This window comes from Camelus bactrianus, chromosome 6 (genome assembly GCF_048773025.1).
Source record: "Camelus bactrianus isolate YW-2024 breed Bactrian camel chromosome 6, ASM4877302v1, whole genome shotgun sequence".
In the NCBI taxonomy this organism is placed as follows: domain Eukaryota; kingdom Metazoa; phylum Chordata; class Mammalia; order Artiodactyla; family Camelidae; genus Camelus; species Camelus bactrianus.
Window position 1 is genome coordinate 63,923,268 of NC_133544.1, and position 22,834 is coordinate 63,946,101.

Below are 22,834 nucleotides of genomic sequence, written 5' to 3' on the forward strand. Positions count from 1 at the left end.
ACTACGGCATCAGGAGGAAATAATATATTTCCTTTGTCATGTCCAGCTTCATCAGACTCACGTAGTGTGTGTCTCTGCATGTGCTAGTGGAGCGTATTAGGTCACAGACATTTTAATAAATGTGGGAAAGACTCCTGATTTATGGTTAGACAAACTATGATCTCAAAATAGAAGATAAAAAGCACCTATTTCTTTGCTGTCATACACAATATCAAGGTTTGTAAATTATCCAATTTAGAGTTCATCTTTACTGTTTCACTATGTTACCTTTCCACATACCAGGGACATAAAAATCAATGTAATTTGACAAAAAGGCACCAGATAAGATGCGCAGTTTCCCGGAGAGACCATGAAGAGAGACCCATGCGGGGGCCATGGTCATTCTGAGGACGCCTGGAGTGGGAGCTGAGCCCGGCCCTGTCTGTTCCAGCTGAGCCCCGGCTTCCAGGCGCTCCCACTGAGACTGCAGACATAAGTGAGCAGTTTGAGGTGTTCCAGAGCAGCCAAGCCACCAGATGTAAGCTGGAGCCGAGTTGTCATGAGGTAATAAAATGGTGGCTGTTGCAAGTCGCTGAGGTTTGGGGTGATTTTTATGCAGCAAAACACAATTGCACTGAGGTCCTGTGGAGAAGAGTCCTGGGGAGGACTTGTGAGAAGTTGGCAAGAATAAATTGTGCTTTTTCTCTCTCTGGTTTCTGATTGCCTCTAACAGCTGGGCCTGGAGCATCTGCTCCTTTCATCAAGCTTCTTTTCACGTATGAGGCACAGAGCCCTGCTGCCACTGCTGGGTTGGAAGGAGAGCTCTGGGTCTCCACTCACAGGCGCAGCTGGCTGATTGCTCACGTTGGGGCCCTGCAGTAAACAGGGAGGTGTGAGCTTTTCGTGTTCAATGTGACTTTAATAGTTCACTCATTCTTCTCACTGCATGTGACATAATTTTTTAAAAAATGAGGGACTGTTTAAAAGATCATGTATCTCTACAATAATCAAAATTTAACAGACTATTTTGAATTTCAGATTTATTTGAGAACCCACCAAAACTGAGACTTTTGACACATATTTCGCTAGTTACTTGTGACTTTTATAAAGACATGGACACTTACTTGTGTGGAAGAGCTTTACCCTCTCGCGTGGCGGCAAGCAGGGGCCCAGGGAAGGTGGAGTTATGGGTCCATCTAAGTAGCTTTCTACACTGAAATGCTGTATAAGCAAAGTCAATTTTTTATTCTATGGTGAGAAATGCCATGAAGTCTTATGTTGTATCAATGAGCAGGTAAGCCAAAATTTGAACTTGCTTTTTTCTGTGCCTTATGTTTCTACCTATTCAGAGCTAGCTAAAGCCACAGGATCATTATTGAAAATATTAGAATTTTCATCCATTGATATTTGTGCCAGTAATGATGGGGACCCTGTTTGGGGGTTGACCAGCAGCTCTTCTCCATGTTGTTTCACTCCACGAGCACGAGTGTGCAGTGACCTGGGGGTTCTCCTCACTCAGTTTTGTGCTCAGACTTTCATTTCTATACATGCACTTTGCTACACATGGAGCAAAACAGACTCAAGCATTCCCAGTCTCATGGTCGAAGAGATGCATTACTGCCTTGTGAATGATCTTTGAATAAAAATCTTTTCATGTATGTACATCTTAATTGGTTCCAGTCAGGGATTTGTATGCAATCCAAAATGGTTTTTATAATATGTATTATTTTTTCCGAAGCATGAGATAATGACAGTATAAGATTTTAGAAAACATAAATCAATTTTAAAAAGAGAGAGAAAAAGAGCACATAATAAAAGAGAGAGAGAGAGAATAGCAGCGTAATTCAGGAAGCTGCACAGGAGCTGGATAACTAGTTACTAATGTCGATGTTGGGAGAAAGCTGAGACTCAAGCTGCTAGGTGAAGAAGCAGAGAAGGAAGTGGATCTTGTTGACAAAACCCAAAAAGGCTCCAGAATTAAAAGTCTCCAGAGGAACGATGGGGTATTAAACTGGTGGATTACTTGGAAAGCTGCAGAGTGAGTGCAGCACCAGCGACCAGCCTCATACACCTGGGGATTAGAAATGAAGAAACTCAGACCATAGTGTTCGGTTATTGTTCAATATCACAGTCAGAGACCCTGGAGGAGAGACCAAGTGTCATTACAAGTGATTTTCAAAGATGCAAATAGCCCCCATGAGAAAAAATGAAAGTACATATGTCCATGTAGGGGGAAGTTTCATCTAAACCAAAATTCCCAATGAGTTAAATGAAGCAGAACTGGAGGTTCAGGTATGAAACAGGCAAACTTCATGCCGAGTGTGTGAGAAAAGTCTTAGCCACCTGTCCACATGCTGCGTTCATGCATGTGAAGAAATAAGACAGAAGGACTAGCTCTTAGGTGAGACACAATGCGGGAGGGTAAATATTACCCTAGATAAACCAGATTGTTTTAGGTAGGTTTGAGTTACTATCTAGTTCACTTGGAATCCTGGCAAAAGAGGAGGCAAGGGATGTGACTCAATGACATGGCTAATATGCTGGTGGGAGTCCAGGTTGGTGATGTTTAGTAACAGTCCAGTTACTTTAGGGAGCTACAGTGACTGAATTATTGAAAACTCTGTAATTCATTGAATTTGCAATTTCTACCTGATATTTGCCTCTTCATCAACGCTGGCACCAGAGCAGCAGCAGGCACCGGTTTGGGCAGGGGCTGCAGGTGACTGCAGGGCATTGTGTGGAGGCACAGAGGGATGTGGCTGAGTCCTCGGGCTGGGGTCCTTTGATGTGCAGGGAGCTGTGACCATCCTTAGTATTCAGAGTGACTCTGACTTGTCCTTCCTCCTTTTCATCCCCATTTAAAGACATTACAAACAGATTCTTGGGACTTCTTGCAGGTTCCCATGTGTACCAGTGAAAAGCATAAAAAGAGCTGGAAGGGAAACTGCAGGTGGCATTGGTGCGCTCTCCTTCCTGAACGTGCAGCCGAGGAGGACCCTGTTTCGTGCTCAAGAGGCGGCTCCCTCCTGTTCAGAAAGACAAAGTCAGAGACAGAGACTGATCTCTGCATAGAGTGTTCATGGTCTTCTCACATTCCCAGATAGAACCTAGAGGTGCCTGCCTGCAACCTCCTCCTTCCCCATCACCACCCCAGACTGATCATACTTGCTTTGGTGACCCCTGGACTTACCACCAAGATGAAGCCACAGGATCAGCAATGAGACTAGCCAAGGATTCCTCTCCATTTGTCCTGCCCAAGCTCCTCAGCAGAGGAATGTTCTGCAGCCTAAATGTGTGGAGTATTCTGCTTCAGAAAACAGGATTCTGCATCTGGTTGCCCAGCCAATCAGAGACAAGACCTCATCAATGTCCTAGAAGCACACCAACCATTTCTGCCTTAGAATCAGTTGTTATTGGTTCAAAAGGAGGAAGGGATCAAACCTGCTGTCCTGAGACCAGCTTCACAAACATTCCGACATCTCCCCTGAGTCACAACTCAAAGAGAACTGACAACTTTTCAGAAGTGGGCGGACTATTGGTGGACTGCTAGTGTTCAGCTTGGGACACTAGGATGGCAGTCTGCGGCAGGAAAAACATTTTGGCTAGCAAACTTTAATATGAATTTTCAGCAAAATTTTTAAAACTTTGAAATCCCCCAAATTATAAATGTTCACACATATCATGTGCTTTTGCCGTATGTACATTATTCCGAGACAAAAGTGACACAATAGAGCTACTATTAGTCACAATTTTCAAACAAGAAGACTAAAGCTCAAATAGACTGAGTTATTCACTAGAGTCCATACATCTGGGAAGTGGCTGGGTAAGAATCAGAACACATTCTTGTCTGGTGTGGAGTCTATGGTGTTTGGATTCTGCCACGTCACGTACACTTGTGATGCTCAGTAAATGTTTTAAATGTAATAATGGCAGCCTACACTGTGGTTACTCTTCCTATGAGCCACAAAATGGGAACAATCCAAATGTCCATCAGCTGGTGAATGGAGAAACAAACCATGGTATATTAACTAACGAATTACCATTCAGCAAAACAGGAGCTAAATACCAATATATGCTACAGCAAAAATTAACTTCAGAAACTTTATGTTAATGAAAAAAGCCAGACACAAGAAGTCAAATCCTGAATGATTCCATGTATATGAAATATTCAGAAAATGAATGTATAGAGAGATAAAGTAGATCAGCGGTTGCCTAGGTCCAAGGGTTGGAAGATGGATTAACTGTAATTGGGCACAAAGGATCTTTTTGCGGTTATAAAAAATTTTAAATCTCGATGACGGTAATGATTTCAAAACTCAGCTAATTTCCTAAAAATCATTGAACTGTAAATTGAAACTGGATGAATTTTATGGAATGTTAATTATACCTCCATAAACTTACTTAAAATTAAATGAGAATTATGTTCTAACTTGCCTGTTTCATAGTCCAGGAATAATGTTAGTTTGATTCTGCATGCACATAGCCATTTACACAGTGATTTTGGTGTCCAGAATTTCCCCAGGAGCTCCAAACATTATAAATGCATAATTCTCTGTTCCTTGTGAGCTCAAAATATAGTTGGAAAAATGTAATATGTCCAGGGAGATTTTAATATTACCGGATATCATTGATTAAGATTGTTCAGAATCAGAATGTGCTTCTGGGAAAATGGTAGTGTAAACTGACTACATAAGCTTCTTTCCAGTGAAATAAAGGAAACAGTATGGGGCAGGTGCTAACATCAGGGAAGCGATCCTTCCATATACTCAAACTTAAATGGTGTTTAAAAAGTGGAACGCAATTGCAAGGCATTTCAATGGCTAATCTCTATCTTTCCATGGCAAGAAAAGAGATGCAGCTATGGTTAATAAAGGAAATCCTAAAAAGTCTCATTAGTGTCTCCTAACTTATAAGTGTAAGGTGTAGGGTTAGGAGGGAACTGCTAGACAAACAGAAGCCACTACATGTCAGGGTCCTTCTTTTTGGTTCTCCGGGTCACAGCATTCAGTCCACCTGCTGATACGACAGTGAGGGCATCACCACACCTCTCAGACAGCCACTTCCTTTGGAACTTGTTTCTGATGAAAATACTAATCCCATGATAAATTCACCCACCTGTTAGAGGGGCTGTGTCCAGGGCAAGCAGTGGATACCTCCAACAAGGAGCCAGGAGCATTCCTTCAACTATTAGGGCAGATTCCTGCAGCCTCAAGCCTCAGAATTATCTGAAACAGAGGCCAAGACAATTGACCATGAGGTAAATTCAATAAATCTTGCCTGAAGTGACTTGAAGGACATAAATGTTGACAATTCTAAGCAAACAACATAAAGATTAGTCAAGCTCAACCTTTTATATTAGTCTTTGAATAGCATGGAATCTAGATAGAATTTTAGCTTTTGTATATTTATTCAACATATGTATGTTACAGAACCAGACGTGGGTCTGGTCAATCATGTGCGCCAAATCCAATCTACTGACACCAGGTGGTGGTGAAGGAAAGTGCAGTGTTTATCGGGGCACCAAGCAAGGAGTCCAGGAAGGTAGGGCTCCAAAGGCCCAAACAGCCCAATGGCTTTCAGGGAAAGGTTTTTAAAGACCAGGGGGAGGGAGGTGGGTTTATGGGTGTGTGGTCAGCTCACGGACATTCCTCTGATTGGTTGGTGGTGAGATAATCAGGGGCCAGCATCATCAACCTCTGGTTCCAACTGGTCTGGGGTCTGCATGCTGGTGGGAGCACACAGTTAACTTCTTCCACCTGGTGGGGGTTTCAGCATTTGCAAAACAGCTCAAAGGACACAGCTCAGAATATTTTGTATAGCCCTTGAGGAGGAAGTAAAGGTCCTTGACTTTGTTTAATGGCTAAACTATTATTAGTTTGTCTTGCTTGACAGTTTTCCTTTCTTTTCACCATTTTTCACTTTTCTGATTAATTTATTCTTGGGAACTCAGGGAAGGCCTAGGAGGCTAAAGTTTTTCTATATACAAGTGACAGGCAGAGGACATGGTTTGGGGGCAGGGGTTCTGTTCTGGGAAGGCTCCATAGTGTCCTGCTGGGTGACAATGTATATATATTGATTGAGCTTCTTGTGTGCTAAGCAGTGTCCAGGCATGGAGGATGCAGTAGTGAAGAGGAACTAAATGGCCTATAGTGCAATAGGAGGAAAAACAAATAAATGGATATTTAAAAAAATAAGATAATTCTAAAGAGTGATAAGCACTTTAAAGACAACACAATGCTGTACTGAGATAGTGACTCTCAATGGTGGTGTCAATGTGGTGAGGAAAGGCATCCGCTCTCACCAGGGTATGGCGCCAAGGCTCCACTCTGACACTGACTCTGCAGCACCAGGCAGGCAGTGAACCTCCCTCATGTGCAATTTCTTTTTCTAGAAGTAACCAGCATCTTTCTGTTGAGCACTGACCTCAGCATTGGCACTTATCGCCCCATCCACTTCTGATAAGCTCCTGTGTGGTAGAAACATTCAGTATCCACCTAGATATGAGGAAATTGAAACAAAAAATATTAAATAATTGTCCCATGATCACTCAACTAATGAGTAGTAGATCTCAGATGCAACCCAAGCCTGTGGTCTCAAGCATTTTACTACAGTCCTGCCCTAAGGTGGATGGGTCCAACCTTGAAGAGTTTTAATGAGAATTCAGTGAGAGCGCACATGCAAATCCCCTTGCACGACACCTTCTCTAGCTTAGGCACTCAACCAGATGCAGGCAATGAACAAAATTTGGGGGAGGGTGATGGCTGGGGGACAGAGTCTAAAATTGCAGAGGAATCTATCCACAAGACAAAGTTCAGTATTTCCTGAGGTGTACTGGGCAGTGTACATGGCAGATTTCATGCGTTATCCTAAGTAGCTATGGTCCACCATGTTTCTTATTTGTAATGGGAAATCACTCCACTGGGTGTTGTACTGAGAGACTGGGGGGCATATTATAATGTGCAATGAGTATACCAAGCAGTAGTTGCTACTATTGTTTGTTTTTTCGCGTTGCTGACTCTTGATTCCACTTCTCAGGATATTTCTATATACAAGAAAGGACAGAGCAGTGGACACAATTTCACTTACCGGAGAAAAAATTCCCACCTTGTGCAACAATTCTCAGCTTTCTTCCCAAGGCAGCCTATTGCTCTCCCGTCCAAGGCATCCCATGTAGAATATTTGTCTCTTGAAGTTGATCACGTTCACCTCTGGCAGGCAAAAGATGAAAACCCAGCTGGTCCTCCTGAATCCTCTCATGGTTTCTGCACGGGGAAGTTTCGGACTTTGGCTCAGCAGTGGCTGGTTTGACCAGGCTTCCCCACCATCTTCTCCAGGGGCACTGGAGGGCAGCAGGGAGGCCAGCGGGAGCCTCACAAAATAGTTCGGCAGGACACCAGGTGGCAGTGTTTCAGCTTTCATACAGCGAGTGTGCTAGAGCCTGATTCTCAAGGAAGGAAAATAGAAAGATTGAGATAATGGGGTCACATCTGAGCAAAGACATAAAGGCAGGCAGAGGTACAGCATGTGGATGTTTGAGGGGGTAGCGTTGCAGGAGTAAGGGCAAAGGCAATAAGCACAGGTCTTCATAAGTAAACATGGGTGGAGAGTTTAAGGAATAATAGCTCATCCTTCCCTGCAGCCCCTTCTCTCCCCAGCACACCGCCATGTGAGAATCTTGCTAAAGCCTTCAGCGCTGTCAACTGGGTAGTGGATGATTTCCTCATCTATTGTTTCTGGGGCAATTGGTACCCAGGATTGGCACCGTCTTTCCTAGTTCCCTTTAGGTTCCAGTTTAAACCAGTAATGTCACCATCCCTAACACTTCCCAACTGCCCTATTCTGGGATGAAGTGCTTTTCCATATCCAAGTCTTACACTCTAGGAGCCCAGTAAGATGTTACATTCTGGCTGACAGTGAAAGATAGAGATCATTTTCACAGTTAAGAAAGCTGTTTCTCATTTCCCACAGATTATAAAAAGGTAACAATAAACCATGTCTCATATACTTTGTGATATTTATGTTAGGTAGTGAATCTGTAATGCATACTACAGTGTCTGACATATAGTAAATCAATAAATACAAACTTTGTTTTTTCCTAATAAAACCTGCCATTCCTTCAATTTCCAGATCTACGATCTGTTGCTGTTTGCTCTTTTCTCCCTATCAGTTCAGTGATGGAAGCTTCTCGGAAATTTGCTTAATCACTTATTTTCCTGGGGACACACGTTAATTTTCCCTCTCCTCTTGGGATTATATTCTTCTAGCTACATGAATACACTCAAGGTGCTGAAAGGACACAGATGAAATGCTCCTTGAGATTTTATTTTCATTTTCCTAAGGAATAATAATAATAAGGGTTTTTTTGTATATTTATTGGCTATTGAATATCATATTTCTGCATTGGATATCCAAGATTTTACCATTTTCATTAACTGTTTTCTTTTCTTATTGATTTATAGGAGTTTTTAATGCATTCTGCATTTGAGTTCTTTTTCCAAAATATGTATTGCAAATATAGTTTACCAGTCTATGCATTGACTTTCCAATCTCTTAGCAGAGATTTTTAACAGACAATTTAAAAGTGTACTTTTATAAGAAGTTAGCTTCAAACTTTTATGTTTTCTTTAAATGCTTTAAAAATGATTTCCCTTGGTGATGTCTGTTGTTCTGATGTGAAGTCAGGTGTCATTCTTACTGATGTTTCCCAGAATACAATGTATCAATTTTCCCTGAGTCCTGGCAAGATTATTTTCAGTTATATAGACCCTTGTATTTGCTTTCAGTGTCTTGCAAACTTCTGCCAAAACCACAGTGGTGGACCTGCAGAAATCCTGATTCATTTTCATGGCTTTCCACATGACATTTCTCCTGAACATGGAGTTTATTTTCTAGAAAGTCAAGTAAAGCAGTAGGGAGAGGTGCTTGCTCTGAGAAAAAGGTTTCACATTGGGTAATGGAAGAGGTAGTTAGTTCTAAATACCAGCTGCAATCACATGGCCATTTCCAGAAACAAGAATGATGACAGTTATGAAAATTTCTTTTTCATTTTGATATGAATATATTTATGAACGCATTAACCACTCTTACCTCCCATGTCCTTCTTGCATAAATATAATAACATAAGATGTGCTAATATATGCCAATCTTATATCTCATTATATCTCAGGAGTTAAGGAACAGGATTCAATGGGAGAGTGTGACCCAGCTAGAAGAGCAAAGAACATCACCCCAAAATAGACAAATGAAGTTGGCTTACTCCTTGCAAGAGAGAATTAGCATGTTTTAGGTTGAATGATGAATAATTGCATCATATTAGCTGGCAGCAAGGTTTTTTCATCCTCTTTATTTAAGAGTAATTGGGTTAAAAGTGGTACAGAATGATGCCTTGTTGACAAGGAGGGTAATGGAGTAATTTTGTACTGTCCCTAAGTGACTATCTGTAAATGTATCTCCCAGAATTTGCTTCCCTGTATTTTCCTGGGTTAGGATTGGCTATGAAAGAGACTTGTGCAAGATTTAGAAGATACTTGTCATGAGGCAGCCATTTTTTTCATGTCTTGCTGGCTGGTGCAGGGCTCCAGGCACTGTGGTAGCTCACACATGTTGCTGCTGGTGGGTTAGCCCATCTTGCTGTTGACTCACAATTCGTCCATCTCCCACCACATCTCCTCCTCATCTTCTCTTTGTCTTGGACCAAGTGTACGTGTAGCATGATGGCAAATGACACCCACTGCTCCTGAAGGACACCCAGTGCTGTGAGACGGAAGGAGGTGAGAGACAGACAGCTTTAGTGTTCCCCTTGTCTGCACTGGTCCTCGTGCGTCCTTACAAGTCACAGCTTGTCCATGCGTTTGTCCCCATCCAACTTTCCTTCACAAATGTCACCCCAGTTAACTTAACAGTGAATTCAGGCTCAACACAAGATGCAAAGATAATAGCTTTATGTAGACTCTTCCACAGCATCCAGCAATTGCCTGAGTTCTTATTCTTATAGCTAAACCTTCATTCTATGTGGTTCTGCTTCTCTGATTGTGCCCTAACTGACTCATGGCCTAAGAGGAAAGGAATAAGGAAGTGATTTTCCTGATGTTCCCAGGGAACGGGACCCAGCTTTGTGATGTCTCTTTAAGTGAAACCATCAATTTAAATTTCTATGAGGAAAGTTTTCAATTTTAGTCAACTTTATTCTGCAGGATTGTTTTAATGTCAAAAATTAAAGACTGAGAATGTATTAGTACAATGTTCCAGTGGACACCTGTTTCCAAATGACATAAAAAGGAGCTTTTATTTAGAATTCAGTCTTCTGATCCGGACCACAGACCACACACCCACAGGGCTGCCATGTCTTGTCTGGGGGCTGCAGGTGTGCATCTCGGCTTGGCTCCTGCAGCAGGGAGCTCTCTCTTATTGCGCTCTGGGGTTTTTGTTCAGCTTGTCCTATTACTTCAAGCACTGTGCTTCCATCGAAAGCACAGAAGTACTTTGCAGAATCCTCCAGCTGTAAGTTTGAGATGGTGAGGCTGAGGGCTTTTTCTGCTTTCCGGAAGTTTACAGAGTAGCGGCCTCTATTTGCATTCCCGCTAGATGAACCCTGATGAATAAGGAAAGTCATCTCTCCACTGGGAGGCTGCTTGTACCAAAAAATATAGTATATGCTATCACTTGTTTCATACCGACAGTTCAGGGTGACTGTCTCCCCCACGTGAGAGGATACGGCTGGCTGGTCTTGAGTAACTGTCTGGGCCACTGCTGATCCTGTGGGAAAAATCAAAACACAGAGCTGAAGTAGTGAGTAGAATAATGTAGGAATGAGACTAATTTAGGTCTCAAAGAAAAGCCAAATTGAAATAATGATGTTTGCTTTTCTCCAATCTTCCTTTCCTCCCCAAGTCCCTGTGAGGAACCACGTGCAATCCTTTCACCCTGAACATTCCCACCCATGTTTGGAACCATCCCTACCAGAGAAGATGAGGGCCAGGAAGACACCGAGAAGGCTGGAGAGCGGCATGAGGCATGGGCTCCGCTGCACAGATGTGTTAAGTTCTGCCTGAGCTGACAGTTCTGTGTTTTTGAGTCCCTGTCAACACATATACATAGTACCTGGGTTCTGATGTGACTCCCCCAAACAGGAAGGAGGGTGTGTTCTGTTCATAGACCACGTGGTCTGTGCACACAGCTGGGAATAACGTGGCTCACCACAAACCTTGTTTGTCTACTGGTCTTTCCCTGGTCATTCAGTTCGGCAGTACCTGGAAAGGGGCATGGGAAAAGCAGTTGGTTTTAAAGGTTCGAGCTGAGGGGAACTGCAGATTAAACAAGTTGACATACATTGGTAATCACACAGCAGAATAATTTTGCCAGCCCATTTAAAACAGATTAGAATAGGCTATGAGCCCTTCTTGTAGTCTACTTCCTGGTCATTCATTTAGCCTATAAATAAAATTCCCCATCCAAAACCTGATGACTCTTTTGCAAAACTCACAGACCTCCCCCTTCTTGGTGAAAGGCATCCTATGCAAAATAATTAATGTCTCTCTCTCGCTCTTTTTTCTAAATCTGCTTTTAGAGCCCTACTCAGGTTTCGCAGTAAACAAAAGTACTTAAATATGAAATGATAAATCAGTCCTTATGACTTTCAGGTTCTATTCAGTTTATGTTTTTATGAAATTATAGCAGGAATAAAACACTGTTTCTTTGGAAATCTAACATTGAATCTTATTTATTAGACTTTAGTCAGGATCAGGATACTCAGTCCAGTTGCCTCCACAAGTAGAAGTGTGCTTATTAGATCATGAGTCCTTGAATTGTCCTGACGTCACATTTTCTATCCCATTGGGCCAATGTGCTCAGTCTCACCTGTCAGTGTCTGGTTATTATTGTCTTTGCAAAATAAAATGAAGAATTACGTTGGGTCTTTCTGTGACCCAGTGCTATAACACACTCCCACAGAATGTGGTGTCTACAGTCTGCAGACACAGTGTGTGTCAACACCACCGAGCTGGTGACTGCACTTGTGTATACTGTTACATGTCATGTGGAATGTCGCTGTCAGTCTTCCATGTGGTGTCATTGCTTTAATGGATGGATTAATAGAAAAGGACCAAAGGCAAATAGACAACTAGAAAAAAAATCACAGACAATGCCTCTAAAACAGCCAGTCCTTTGATTTTAAGGTCAAAATAACTAATTAATGAGTGACGCAGGGAGAGGAGTGTATATTTAGTTGAGACATTTCCTCCTTTCTCCCATTTCACCACTGAGTGCTGACAGTGAGCTGATGCACTGGTTTACAATTATCTGTAACTATGCAGGGAAGACCATGAATTCCAGGGCAGGCTGGGGACAGCCTGATGGCAGGATTTCCCCTTTGTTGGAGTGGCCCTGCTCTGGGTTTCTGACAGTAAGTCCTCAGCTGCAATGCAGCAGCTGCCTCTGAAATGTAGTTTTTAGCTGGATCAACTCTCAATGTGTTGTGACACCAGGTTGGGGGCTTCAGCCTCTAGACAACATTGTTCTGCTTTTCCTTATAATTTAATGATAAATGATTATATCTGTTAAACAGCAAGCTAGAGCTTCATATTGAAAGCTGTATGGGAAGGAGATTTATTACTTTAAGTAATTACAAAATTTCATAAATTAATCTGCAATAAAATTGAGGGCCCTCTCAGAAATAAATTCATTATGAATCTTGCTGTGATTGCAAACACATTTTCATATTCTGATTGTTGTCTTGCCTCTGAGTTCGATTCTAAGGTGAAATATGTGCACCCATTCCCGGCTTCCCTACAAAAGACAAACAAGGAGCCCTCAGCTCCTTTCCTTCCTTCTTACCCACCAAACCATGGGATCTGGTAACTTTACAACAGCAAACACTGCTCAGACAAATAATAGCAAAATAGGCTGCTGACTTTTGTAATCTCTCCACTTGTGTATTGGAAAACCAAACAGTAACAGCAGAAAATCATATTCATTTATGATATAACTTTACGCTTAATTTATTAGGAATTCTAGGAAGCAAGAACCCATGGGTCCTCCAAATCCAAATACTTGGCCATCTTGTTAAGAGTGCTTGTGTATCATTTGGTACAATTCCACAATTCTTATTATAGTTGTCATTAGGAGAAAACCTCTCCCCAAATGCTGTTAATCTGTGAAAATATTAAAAAAAAAAAAACTATTACCAGTATAAATGTTTTCCAAGATAAAAATATTTCCCCTTCTCGACATTGAAGGAATGAAGATTCTTTTCCATTTTGTCCTTAAATTTCATCTACTGAAGTTGTTTATTTCAAATTATCCAATTTCAAACATTTTATTTTTGTTTTCCCACCCTGTAAAGAAATCCCAGTGAGCATAATTGAGTAGTTCTATGGTTGCTTGTCCTCAGACTCCCCTCAGTTTCTTAATAACCCCTCCCACAGCTCACATAGCATACGAAGGCACGGAATCACTACTGAGGTTCCCAGATCTTCCCTTTTGTCTCTGCCTGTTCCATCCTTGATAATGGCTGTTCTCTGATACTGAACAAGCATTCCAGTCTAGGTACTGCGTCCTATTTTAATCTTCTGTATTTCAGTCCAATGAAGAGTACTTTAATCAGATGTATACTCTACTCCATTATCAATATTCTTTACGAGTCTTTTGGGGACATATTTTCATTCCCTTCTGTAAATGCCTAGAAGTGGAGTCGTTGGGTTGTGGTAGATGTATGTTTAGCTCTGTGAGAAACCACCAGAGTTGTTGCCCAGTTTACAATCCCACCAGCAATCTTACAGTTGCATCACATGCTTACTTTTATTTTGAAATAGTTTTAGACTCACATACAAGTTGCCAATGTATTGTGGAGTTCTCTCTACATTTCACACAGCTTTCTCCAATGATAATATTTTACATAACCATAGTACATTGATCAAAACCAGGACAGTGATATTGATGAAATATTATTAAAATACAGGTCTTGCTCTGAATAACTCATTTTTATATGCACTTTTTTGATGCATAGCTCTATGAAATTTTATCACATGTATAGGTTCTTATTACTACCACTAAAATCAAGATGCAGAACAGTTTCATCACCCTAAAGAAATTCACTTTACACACGCTCCACACCTGAGCATCCCCTGATAACTCCCGGCAACCGATATTTTTTGCATCTTTATATTTTGTCCTTTTGAGAATGTGGTATAAATAAAATCATACATCATGTGTGGGACCATAATAAGCCAGTAAGTGTAATCATACACCCTGCACCATTTGGGGGTTGACTTTTTTTTTCCACTTAGATTAACACCCTTGAGGTACATCCAGTTTATTGCATGTATCAACCGTCTGTTCCTTTTAGTCACTACAGACTGTCTCCAAATTATGATGATTCAACTTAGTAGTTTTGACTGTACAGTGGTGAGAAAGCCACATGCATTCTGTAGAAGCCACACTTGGAATTTTGAATTTTCATCTTTTCCAGGCTAGTAACATGGCATGTGATATTGTCTGGTGAAGCTGTGCAAGCTGAGCTCCCCTCACCATGGGATAAAACAACGAAAACACTTAGAAGCATTCTGTACCCACACAACCATTCTGTTCTTCACTTTCAATACAGTACTCAGTAAATTATGAGATTCTCTACCCTTTAGTGTAAAATAGACTATGTGTTAGATGATTTTCCCCTGTAGCTGTAGGCTAATATAAATGTTAAGCACATTTAAGGTAAGCTAGGCTAAGCTACGATGCTTGGTAGGTTAGATTATGAAATGCATTTTTAACGTATTACACTATTTTCAACTTATGATGGTTTATTGGGACCTAACTCCATGGGAATTGTGGAAGATCTATAAATAATATGTGATTCGATGGATCCTATTTAACCATTCACCCAATGAAGAACATTTGGGTGGTTTCCAGGTTTTGGCCATCACAAACAGAGCCACCACGAATATTTATGTACAGATTTCACTGTGAACAGAAGGTTTTCATTTCTTAAGCATAAATACCCAGGAGTGTGGATTGCTGGGTCATAAGGTAAGTGAATGTTTAGCTTTATGTGAAACCGCTGCATTGTTTTCCAGAATGACTGGACCACTCACTCACCAACAATGTATGAGTGATTCAGTTTCTCTGCATTCGTGCCAAAACTTGATACTGTCAGTATTCTTATGTTAGGCATTCTGATAGATGTGGGATGGTATCTCATTGTGGCCTTAAGTTGCATTTCCCTCATGGCTAATGATGTTGAACATCTGTTCATGTGCTTCTGTATATGCTTTTTTACCTACCACATCGCCTCTTTGGTAAAGTGTCTGTGTGAGTTTTTATCCACTTTTTGATTGGATTGTTTGTTTTCTTCCTGTTGAGTTTAGGGAGTTCATTGTATTTTGAACACTAGACTGTTGAGAAAAATATATTCGGCAAATATTTCCTGTCAGTCTGTGGTTTGCATTTTTCTTCTCTTAATAATGCCTTTCACAGAGCAAACATTGTTCATGTTGATGAAATTGAAGTCTTTTTTATAGATTATACTTTTGGTGTCATATCAAAAATCTTCTTGCCTTTTCCCTAAGTCATGAAGATTTTTCTCTTATTTTTCTCCTGTTTTTCCTTCTAGAAGCTTTATAGTTTCACATTTTATACTTGTTTGTATGATCCATTTTGGGACTGTCCTCTAACTTTGTGTAAGGTGTGAGGTTTAGGCAAAGGTTGAATTATTTGCCTTGAACATCCAGTGGTCCCAACATCACTTGCTCATCCAGCTACCCTTCCTCCATTGAACTGTCTTTTCAACATTGTCAAAGATATCAGGCTTCCCCACACATGTGGGTCTACATCTGGTGGCATAAACTTGATAATGATATTCTTTTACTATCCTTTTAATGTTGACTATGCAGTACATTTTTCTATTTCATTCATTATATTTATAATTTGCATTTTTCTCCTTGTTCCTTTCTTAATTCTATCTAGAAATCTATCAATTTGATTAATCATATTAAGAAAATTAACTTTGTATTTTATGAATATTTCTATTGTTTGCTTATATTTCATAATTTCACTTACAAAAATTATTTCCTTCTGTTAGCTGATGTTGTGTTTAATTCATTCTATTTTTCTATCTTCTGTTATTTAAGGCCTAGATAATAGTTTTTCAACCTTTCTTCTTTAGTGATATAAACATTTAAAAGATAAATTTTCATCAATGTACTATTTTACCTGCTTCTCACTCTTACTTTTATATATGTGTTCCCACTAGATTTTTTTTCTGAGTATTTTCTGATAGTGTTTCTAATTGCTTCTTTAACCTGCTAGTTAAAGCTTAGTGCATAATTTCCAAATATTTGGGAATTTCTGGTGACATCTATTTGCAGTTGATTTACTGTATCAATTCAGTTTTAGTCAAAGAATAAATTCTGTATAAATTCAGATTTTTTATGCATTAAGACTTATTTATGACCAAATGGATTATGTGTGTGTATGTTTGTGAACAGTTTGTCTACATAGCAGGGTTTCATGGGGCCCCAGCTGCAGGTTTGGGTACAGGCTGCAGGTGCCTGGAGAGCACCGTGCACTTGCTGCACAGAAGTAGGTGGCTGCGTCTCCGGGCTGGGAGTCCTTGATGTGCAATGAGAAGTGTTTGGCATTTCCATTGGAGGAAACTGTGAATCTTCCATCTTCCTTTTTATTCCCACCTGAACTTTTGCCTATCAAGAATTCAGGGCCTTGACCAGGGTACTGCCGGTACCATGAGAAATAGTTAAATAGACTGTTCTCATAAGTACAGTTCAGAATTGAAATTGCTCCTTCGTGGACTTCCAGGGGTTGAGGGCTCTGTTTCACCTGCTGTTGGTCACTTTTTCCATCCTGTTGTCCACTCACCCCTGATTAAGAAGAAAAATTCATTAGATCTGCAAATTTTTATCTCATCCTATAAATTTCTACCAGCATGACTCTGTCTGTATCCCAATCTTTCATTCCCCCAAATTAAACTTATCCTAGGGTTTCTCCTCCATTACTCACAGCCTGGTTGAAGCCACAGAATTAAAAACGATGCTCCCAGAATCCTGTCCATTGTTCCTGGCACAAAAGCTCAGTGACAGCTGGTCTTCGCAGCCCGCGAGGAAGCTGACTGTAAGCTCACAGCTGCTGTAATGCTTTCAAGAGGCCCCACCCTCTCACAAGGACTTTCACTGAAAGCTATTTCTGCAAAGCAAGTACTTCCCCTTTTTGCCCTTAGAATTGCTGAAAATTACTCTAACTGAAAATGAGAAATCTACTATCTACACATGAAAAATGATCAGTTTCAAACTATCTCCCTCTACCCTGTTCTTCCTCTCCTCACACTTCCTAGAACATTAAATATAATGTCCAAGGGCACCTTGATGTGTCAGTAGGGATGATATGATTTTACAATAGGGAAGACAGGGACTCCCATGAGGTCCCAGGATTAGTACGTAGAGTGGCATTTCTTTTTTATTACAAAAAATAATTAAAGTCTAATGAGGACACACAAGGGACATAATATACCATTACAAGCTAAAGTCATGGATCAGAATAGACAGAATACATAGCCCTTTTGCCCTCATGGAACTTAAATTTTAATATGATCTTTGAGATGTATCCACATTTCACATGACCCTAGGAAATGACAGAAGATAATAAAATCAATGTCAATTTATTTGTATTTCTTCTAAAATATAATTCAGCCTAGTGAAATATTTCTAAGAATATATGTGGGGAAAATAAATTCAGAAGTACTGGCATTATCTGATCTGCAGGAGTTTCAATCTCCAAACAGATAAGAAAGGCTAGAAAAATTCTTTAGACTTTAGAAGATCTGGCCAAGACCATTCAATAATGTGACATTTTTTGGTAGTTCTTATCATGGGTTTGAACAAACATTTAATATTTTCTCTACCCTTTATCCTCATAGATAGAATAAAAAAATACAAAAAATCAATTTGGTTTTTGATGCTAACACAGCAGGATGTAAAGACAGAAATTAAGGATAAATTCCAAAGCATCCCTAAACATAGTGTTGCTCTGCATTATCAATAATAGAAGTTAAAAGAAGTAAAGAGCACGCTTTTTCTGAAATATGGAGAGAATTTTGTTGTGTCTGTATTTGATGTCATTTCAAATCCAGTCAAAGAAAAGCATCATTTCAGTCCAACAGGAGACAATGATAAGAGTTCCATTCCTCAGACTAATCGCATTTGACTCCAGCACTCCAAGGGAATTCTTAATTGTTAAACTTTTGATATGTTTCCTTTTGATTTATTTATTCATTACTACATCTCTTTGATATATGTTTACTGAGTGCTCATAAGTGCCTAGTACATGAGCAATACTTGGGTCTTTTTCCTGAAGGAGACATAATCCCAGTCTTCAGCCAACCTATTCCCAATATTTAAGTGCAATCACATAAAAGCTACTGAAGAGAAATGTGTATCTATATGATGTGACAAAAAAAAAATAAAATAAAACAAACAAACCAGTAATGAGCTCTAGTTCTGGCCCAGAGAGACAATGGCTCCAATGGATGGATGCTTGGAGTGATACTTACACCACCAGCAGTTTTCCCTTTTTAAAAATGGGGTGAGGGAATTCTAGGCACAGATTAACTCAGTGGTTGGAGACTGGGCTGTGTCTGGGTGGAAACATTATAAATTTGTATTCGAGAAGCTAATATGGTCCTGATCTTGAAGAACAACCTGTATTATTCAAAGAAGTGTTGATTTCCAAAGTCATAGGTTTGAAACTAGTAGACTAGAACATACACATACTACTCAGTTAGATGGATATATGCATGCATACATACATACATACACACATACATACTTATCCGCATAGAAATATACATAATAGATAGATTAAAACTGAAGCTAATAGGAGATTAAAAAGTCATTAGATTTTTAAAGGCTAATTTGTGGCTTCTTGGAGAATATGTAGATGTGGGACAAATGTTAATCTTTTCTGAAGCACCACTGCCCCTTTGTGGCCCTGTAGAGAAGTTACACTGTACAATTGTATAAGGTTTCTTAAAAGTTGATGGTTATCAACCATGCATCAATCGGAGCACTGATATGAATGGCTGAGTGTTCTTCTTAGGGCAGTGATTTCTCCAGATAGAGGGAGATTTTGCCCTTGATGAGGTTTCCCCCTGTGAAACCTTTGTTTCTTCTAACTGAGGTGTGTCTCAGGGGGATCTGGAAGCCTTGGTTGGGATGCTAGACCTACCAGGAGAAAACAGGGCTTCGCATATATTCATGGAAGGACCTCACTTGCCCTATGGTCCCTTTAAAGACAGGAATTAGTCCTCAAGCTGAATCACTGCACGGGGCTGTCTTTCCTCCCATAATAGCAACATCAGATCAAGGAGAGCCCGTCTCACTAAAGAGAACACTAAGTAGATTCTAAATCAAACTACTTTTTCTAACTCTTTGTCAACACTTCATATTGTTGTTTTATTACTCTTAGCCAACGTAATGGTGTATAGTGGTCTCACCGCGGTAGCAATTTGAATTTCCCTGATGACTAATGATGCAGAACAGGGGTTTACAATCTTTTTCCATAATGGGTAGAATAGTAAATACTTTTGGCTTTGCAGGCCACTCAGTCTCTGTTGCAGCTACTGATGTCTGCCACTGTGGCATGAAAGAAGCCACTGATAATACATGAATAAATGAGCGCTGCTATGCTCCAATAAAACTTTTCTTACAAGAATAGGTGGCTGAATAGATTTGGTCATGGGTCATATTTTGTTGATTCTTGATGTAGAGAACGATATGGCTTCACAGGGGAATTCTCCAAACATTTAAGGAAAAGTTAGTCCCCATCCTGCTCAAATTTTTCCAGAAAACTGAAGAATACTGAGTACTCCCAAACTTTTTCAATAAGGCCAGCAGTATTTTGATACACAAACCAGACAATGATACTACAAAAAAAGAAAAATACAGGTCAATATTCCCAAAACTCAGAGATGCAAAAACCCTCAGCAAATATTGGGAAACTGAATTCAACAATACATACACATTATGAGTAAGTAGGATTTTTCCAGATGTGCAAGGTAGGATCAATATCCACAAATCAATCACTGTGATACACATTAACAGAATGAAGGATAAAGTTACATGATTATCTCAATGGATGGAGAAAATTCATTTGATAAAATTCATCATCTATTTATTTTAAAATTCTCAATAAACTTGGTATAGAGGGAACATACCTTAAACAATAAAGGCCATGTATGACTAATCCACAGCTAATCTTACACTCAATGATTCAAAAACTGAAACTTTTTCTCTAAGATCAGAAACAAAACAAGGATGCCCACTCTCTTCACTTCTACTTAACATACTATTTAATATTTTAGCCACAGCAATCAAACAGAACAAAGAAATAAAAAACATCCAAATTGGAGAGAAAGAAATAAAGCTGCCACTGTTTGCAGATGGCCTGATGTTCAATGTAGAAAATTATGAAGACACCAACAAAACACTTTTAGGACTAATAAATAAATTCAGTAAAGTTGCAGAGTACACAATGAATATACAGAAAAAGTTTCATTTGTACACACTAATAATAACTATCAGAAAGATAACTGAAGAAAAAAACACAATCTTCAACTAAATGAAAAAGAGTAAATTCCAGGAATAAATTTAACCAAGAAGGTGAAAGATCTTTACCCTGAAAAGAATAAGACATTGATAAGGAAATTGAAGACAATAAAAATAAGTAGAAAAGCATTCCATGTTTATGAGTAGGAAGGATTACTATTGTCAAGATATCCATCCTAACAAAAGAAATCCACAGATTCAACAAATCCTTATCAAAATACTCATGACAGTTTTCATTGAATAGAACAAATATTACTAAAATTTGTATGGAAGCCCAAAGACCGCAAATAGCCAAAGCGATTTGGAGATAAAAGAGCAATGTGGATATTCCCTGACATTAAAATATACTACAAAGGAATCATCTAAGCTCTCTGGTACTGGCACAAACACAGACATATTATTCAATGAAACAGACTGGAGAGCCCAGAATTAAATCCATGCACATACGATCAATCAACCTATCAGAAAGGAAACAAAAATAAGTTACAGGGAAAAGTGCACTCTTCTATAAGTGGTGTTGGGCAAACTGGACAGCTAATAGTTAAAGAATGAAAGTAGAACATTTTCTTACAACACGTATGAAAACGAACTCAAAATGGATAAAAGACTTAAGTGTAAGACCTGAAATTATAAAACTCCTAAAACAAAATATAGACAGTATGCTCTATGACATTCATCACTGCAATATATTTTACATCTGTTTCCTCAGGCAAGGACAAAAAGGACCCAGAATAAGAAAATGGGACCTAATCAAACTAAATTTTTTTGCATAGTGAAGGAAATCATCAATACCAAGAAGAGGTAACGTAGTGAATGAAAGAAGAAATTTGCAAGTGATTTGTCAATAAGGGGTTAATGTCCAAAGTATATAAAGAACTTATACTCTCAATATCAAAAGCACAAATAATCTGATTTAAAAAGTGAGAGAATACCTAAAATACACATTTTTTAACAAAGAAGACATACGATGGCCAACAGAAGTATGAAAAAATACTAAACATCTTTAAACATCAGGAAGATGGAAATCAAAACCACAATGAGGTATCACCTGACATCTGTCAGAATGCTGTCATCAAACAAACACATAAAAAAGAAATAACAAGCATTGTGGAGGATGTGGAGAAGAGGGAACCCTCGGTGGGAAAGTAAACTGGTGCAGCTACGATGAAAATGAGCATGAAGATTCTTCAAAAAAGTAACATTAGGACTGCCATATGATCCAGCAATTTCACTCTGGGTATTTGTCAGCAGAATACAAAACCATTAATCGAAAATATATATTTACCATAATGTTCGCAGCAGCATTATTTCCAATAACCAAGATATGGAAGCAAACTCTGTATTCATTCATATGATTAGATAGAGAACACACACACTCACACACACACGTACACACACAAAGAATTAAAAAACAAAGATGTCTTGCCATTTGGGACAATATGGTTATAGACGATACAGATCTGGAGGGTATTATACTTAGCACAGTAAGTCAGGCAGGGTAACACAAATATTGTATGTTTTCACTTATATGTGAAACGTAAAAAGCAAAACATATGTATAAATTTAACAAAACCAAAAGACAACAGATATGGGAACAAATTTGTGGTGACTGGAGGGGAAAGGAGTACAGGTGAAAGAGGGAAAGAAGTTTAAGAGGCACAAACTTTCAGGGGTAAAATCAATAGGTTATAAGTATGTTATGTAAGAGAATATACTCAATATTTTATAAAAACTTTGGTACGTAATTGATAAAGTATCAAATTACTATGTTGTGGAACTGAAACTAATATAACATAGCCAGTCAGTTATACTTCAATAAAATTTTTAACTACATAAAATGAAAATGTGACTTTATGTGGCAAAAGGGACTTTGGATATGTGATTAACTTAAAGTTCTTGATATGAATTTTCCTGGATTATCAGGGTAGACCCTAAATATAATCATAAATATCCTCTATTTACCAGAAACAAATAGACTGCCAGAAATTTCTCCAGCAAAGATGGTTTTATTCTAGATCAGAAGAGAATTGCAGTTCAAGGTCTGTAACCACATCCAAGTCCCCACATGGCGAGGGAAGGAGAATGTGTTTACAGAGAGGAGAAGTGGGGAGGGCTGTAGTAAACAGAGGGTCCACGGCTTCTCATTGGCTGAGTCTTTGCCAGGAGAGAAGACAAGTCCTTCTTCTGCCCTTTGACCTCTGCTCTCCTCACGGTGCATGAGTGCTCCCACTGTCTCCCAAGTCTATGTAATT

At 39.4% G+C, this 22,834-nt stretch overlaps 1 gene segment (V, D, J or C); it reads right to left on the reverse strand.

Annotated features, from left to right (window-relative positions):
- Positions 1-9,345: 9,345 nt before the first annotated feature.
- LOC105068830 (T cell receptor delta variable 1-like) lies at positions 9,346-11,075 on the reverse strand. The segment is given in 2 exon segments: positions 9,346-10,734; positions 10,939-11,075. Coding segments are annotated over 2 exon segments (516 nt in total).
- Between the last annotated feature and the right edge of the window lie 11,759 nt (positions 11,076-22,834).